The sequence below is a fragment of the Nannobrachium achirus genome (genome assembly GCF_963921795.1).
Source record: "Nannobrachium achirus genome assembly, chromosome: 19".
NCBI classification, from domain to species: Eukaryota; Metazoa; Chordata; class Actinopteri; order Myctophiformes; family Myctophidae; genus Nannobrachium; species Nannobrachium achirus.
The window spans coordinates 8,238,269-8,243,191 of record NC_137826.1 but is presented as its reverse complement, the minus strand read 5'-3'; the positions used below and the strand labels follow the sequence as shown (position 1 = coordinate 8,243,191).

The 4,923-nt window shown below is 38.1% G+C and overlaps 1 protein-coding gene across 2 annotated transcripts in view; it reads right to left on the bottom strand.

Annotated features, from left to right (window-relative positions):
• Positions 1-1,092: 1,092 nt before the first annotated feature.
• LOC308305005 (NEDD4 family-interacting protein 1-like) overlaps positions 1,093-4,923 on the bottom strand; it is a 29,409-nt gene continuing 25,578 nt past the window's right edge. For both annotated transcript variants that reach the window (XM_080749635.1, XM_080749636.1), the window contains 2 exons: positions 4,469-4,535; positions 1,093-2,755 (listed from right to left, as the gene is read on the bottom strand). In XM_080749635.1, the coding sequence (XP_080605761.1) occupies positions 2,652-2,755; positions 4,469-4,535 (171 nt within the window). In that variant the 3' untranslated portion in view covers positions 1,093-2,651. The remainder of the gene's footprint in view (positions 2,756-4,468; positions 4,536-4,923) is intronic.

Below are 4,923 nucleotides of genomic sequence, written 5' to 3'. Positions count from 1 at the left end.
TCTATAAATTAACATTATTTTCTTCTGTAAATTAACTTCCTACTTGATTAGGGCTGTCACGATTATGACATTTTACATGACGATTAATTGTCACTCAAATAATTGCGATTAACGATTTAATTGTGTTTTTGTCATTGACAATTACATTTCTGTTTGGCTTGTAGGCTTTGAAGTTGCACATGGTAGATATGACACATAACCTAAATATACAAAGAAATTACTGACATATTTGACAACTTTTTACTTGAAAAAGAACCTTGATAGTGGAAATAGCCGATCTACAAGCTCACAACGCGTTGCGATGCGACGCGTTGTGAACTTGTAGATCTGCTATTTCCACTACTTTTTGACTTTTTTTTAAATATATGAACATGTTTCAACATGGAAACGATTATGACAATTATGAAAATTAATCACGATTATGTCAAATCATTGCGATTAGACGATTATGTAATAATTGTGACAGCCCTATACTTGATCATAGTGCAGCGTCACAAAAAAAGCATCAAACGTAGCAGATCTACAAGCTTGAAATGTGTTTTGAGATTGTAGACATGCTACCTTCACTCTGAGGGAACGCGGACATTATTTGTTGGCCGGCGGATCTCGCCGCGTCCTCCGACGTCTCAAAATGACGCAGAGGGGTACATGACTCCTGCTGCTGTCTGCTTTGAGTAAATGAGGAGGGACATGACTCCCCCTGCTGTCTACTTTGAGTAAATGAGGAAGTGATCCGCGTGGAAAACGACTGATAAATCATAGTGATTTTATCATTATAATGGATAAGCCTAAACAAACCAGTTGACATGAACAATACTGATGTAAAATAAGATATCTGAACGGCTACATTTATTTATACAATTAAAATGTCATGAGCCAGCACAGTTATAGGGGCTTTGCCCAGACTTCTTTTTCTTCCGATCACCAAAAGAAGTCTGGGTTTCCGAGGCTATGCTACCTTTGCAATTTTGTATTTTGAATCCTGAAAAGACTGTTTGGACATAGCGAGGTTTAAACCCGATAGAGGATGTATTCTAATTTCGAGGTAAGCTAATCAAGACCCTTTATTATAAATGAGTACTTTTCTGCAGGTTGAAGGTAAACATCATAAAAAGAATAACTTTAATGTTTCATTATTACATCAAATATGGGAACTGCTTTCTATGCATTAACTCATTTGTTCTTTACAGGGCAGGGTTTCCAAAAAGCATCTGACAGTGTTGATTTTGACAGCAAAGTTTTAATTTAGTTTTATTCATAGTCTTTTGAATACAATTACATTTAGTTTGTCATATTTTAGTCACCTGAAATGTTTTAGTTTTAGTCGACTAAATATAAGATTTGAGTCAACTTAGTCTACAGTTTTGTCGACAAAAATGTATCGATTTTGGCTGGCCTTGATGCTGCCGTAATGACTGATGATTTTACACTTGATTGCATGCTGAAAATAGCCGATCTACAAGCTCACAATCACGCTTTGACGCAGTGTGGGCTTGTAGATCTGCTATTTTCAGAGCGCAACTCCTGGTAAACAAACCATCTCGGTCACGGAATTCATCAAAACGAAACGCGATTCCCCCCAAAACGAGCCGATAACGAGACACGCCAATGGGAAACCCAGCCGAGTCAGCGTCTAAGCTGATCCTCTACGCCAGTGGTTCTCAAAGTGCGGTCCAGGGACCCAAATGGACACGTGTACAAATGCCCTATTTGGACATTCTCAGAGTAATGGGGGTCCTTGAAATAAAAAATAACAAAATAAACAAAAAGTTTGAGAACCACTGCTCTACATCCAAAAACATGATTCTGAATACATCTGGAGAAGAACAATAAGAAGAAAAACAAAATTAAAGAAAGAGAAACACAATCAAGACTGCCCCCTGTTGTCTAAACCAGTGCATGCCATTGCTACAAATGGATATTAATATAATATAGTAAATAAGGCATTATTCATACATCACACACACTTCGTAAGTTTGCAAATAGCACTTTTAACATTTCACCACTGACAAACTGACTGATGATGATGGGGTTTGGTTGTTTTTTTTTTGTTTGTTTTCACAGATCTTCGTTAGAAATTGCATTGTCCAACAGTACGGTGAACAGAAGAAACCCTATTAAAGGTCTTTGATTGGGTCAAAAGCCAGGCAGTATAATAGTGTTCGCTTAGAGAGCGAGAGAGAGACAGAGAGAGAAAGACAGAGAGAGAGAGAGAGAGAGAGAGACAGAGAGAGAGAGGGCTGGGCAATTAACTGAAAAAATATATTATTAGAACCAATGACCAATTACCAATAACTTGCTCTGTAGGTTAATTGAATAATAGAGAAACAAGTTAATTTAATTACACTTCTTCAACGAATTGACACCAAAATTCTAATATATATATATACATTTTTATATATAATTGTCTGATTATCTACTCAACACTATCATATTTTGTTTCGATCTTGTAGTAGAGCTGCTATTTTCACGTATTCTTTTTCTTCTTCATCGAGGCAAAGGTTTGAAACAATCGTGATATTGATTGGATGACATAATTGCCCCAGGCTCCAAGAGAGTCACAGAGAGAGAGAGAGAAAGATAGAGAGACAGAGAGAAGGGTGATAATGGTGGTGATGGTAACCAGGATGGCGGTACGGTACGGGTGGAGCTCAGTAGATGAAGAGAACCCGGGTCCGGGGCAGGTTGGAGAAGGAGTCGGCCATCTTGCGGATGCGGGCGTAGTTGATGAAGCCTCGGAGGAACAGCATGAACCCTGGGGGAAAGAGGAGAGAGGAAAGGTTGGTTAACCAACTTTTTGAAAAATCATGAAAGTTTTGACAATGCATGCGGATCACCCACCCGACCACTTAGTCAGATGGGTGGGCCGCGAATGCTTTCAGAGCAGTGTTGATGTCGAAAAATGTTTGTCGACTACCTTTTTTCCCTGATGAAAACTAAATAAAATCGAAATAAAAACTAAGCTATGGTGACTAAAACTATGACTAAATATACTGTATTGACAATTTGGTCAACAAATAAAAACTAGACGGACTAGTGGAGAAGAGATCCAGTAGAACTAAAAGACAAGTCATTTTACGTTTGGTTGCTCTCGGGTGTTGCACTCTGAAAATAGCAGATCTACAAGCTCACAGCGCGTCGCGACGCGTTGTGAGCTTGTAGATCGGCTATTTTCAGAGTGCAACCAAGTGTGTGAAATCAGCCATTACGACACCATCAAGGCCCGCCAAAAAATGTTTTGTCTACAAAATCAACTGTACGTTTAGTCGACTAAAATATTATATTTAGTCGACTAAAACTAGACTAAAACTAAAACTTTTCAGGTGACTAAATTATGACTACAACTAAATGACATTTTAGTCAAGACTGACTAAAACTAAATCTAAATTTGCTGTCAAAAACAACACTGTTTCAGAGTATGAAATACGCACGCACACAAATGAATCCCCGTTTGACAGGTTGCGAGCCTAATGACATGCCTAAAATCGTTACAGGTAGGTTGAAAGTGGTTCAAATGTTCTTTTTTGGTGTTTTAAAGTGGTTTTGGGTAGGTTTTCATATTGTATAAGTCTACACTTTGTCCTGGCATGGTTTTAGCCTCCCAGTCAACCTGTATGATCTTGTGATGTCATATCCTGTTTCCTATAAAAGCCACTAAGCAAACTGTTTTGCTTAGTCACCCTGAAGAAGGCATTGTGCCGCAACGCGTAGGTGCTTTTTTATATTTCTTGCTATGCATTAGCCCTAAAATAAAGGCTTTTTAACTGTCCCTCAAGAGTGCCTTGGTCTAACTTTTTTTGGTTCAAATGTTTGTTTGTTTATTAATTTGGGGTATGGGATTTTTCTCTGTATTTGCGAGTGAATACCGGTAAATTAAGTAGTGCTCTAGAAAATTAACAAATCTCTGAACCTGTCTCTGTCGGGTGGAAACTTCACATATCCAAAACTGTTACTTTTCAGGATTCAAATTCAAAAGTACCAAAATTAGCAGATCTACAAAGCGCTGTGTTTCGAGCTTGCGGATTTGCTACTTTTGATGTATGATGCCCGACGGCAACAATCTGTTGTCTCGCGGGAGCACAGCGTTTGGATAGGCCTGTCACAATTATTACATAATGGTCTAATTGCAATTATTGGAGGTAATCTCAATTATTTTACATGATCGTGATAATTGTAGAGGAAAAAAAAGTAGAGGAAATAGCAGATCTACAAGCTCACAACTTTTTAAGTATGTCAGTCATTTCTTTGTATATTTAGGTATATATCTGCCATGTGCAACTTCAAAGCCTACAAGCCAAACAGAAATGTAATTGTCAACGACAAAAACCACAATTATTTGAGTCGCAATTAATTGTCATGTAAAATGTAATAATCGTGAGAGCCCTATGTTTGGAAACCACTGAGTGAGTGGGTGACATTAGACAGTACACAACACACGGTACATGGTGAGGTGAACAGAGAGACTCACCCAGCACCAGGAACACCCACCACAGCCAGTACTGTCCATCAAAGTAGCCTGGGAAATACGTGGAGAACTGCAAGACAAAAGACACACAGAGGAAGAGTGAGCTGACATATACTGTAGGTAAGGCTGCAACATTCCATTCATGACTAGCAGAGATTAGATTCTATTCTATTACATTTCTATTAATCTAACCCTTAGGCCAACTCTACAAATACCTTCTAAATCAGTATTTATCCGACTCAAAAATTGCGAATGTAGGCCTACAAGCTCACACAGCGCGATATTTGAATGGCCAATGCAAAGATCTAAAATGACACAGATGCTTTCCCAGTTTTAATGGGATAATATATGAAATCTTTTAAATATATATTAACCTTTTTACAGGCAACAGTATATCAATGAATTGATTAATCATGTTGTTTTATACTACCCGCCATCACACAGAAATAGTCAAAATG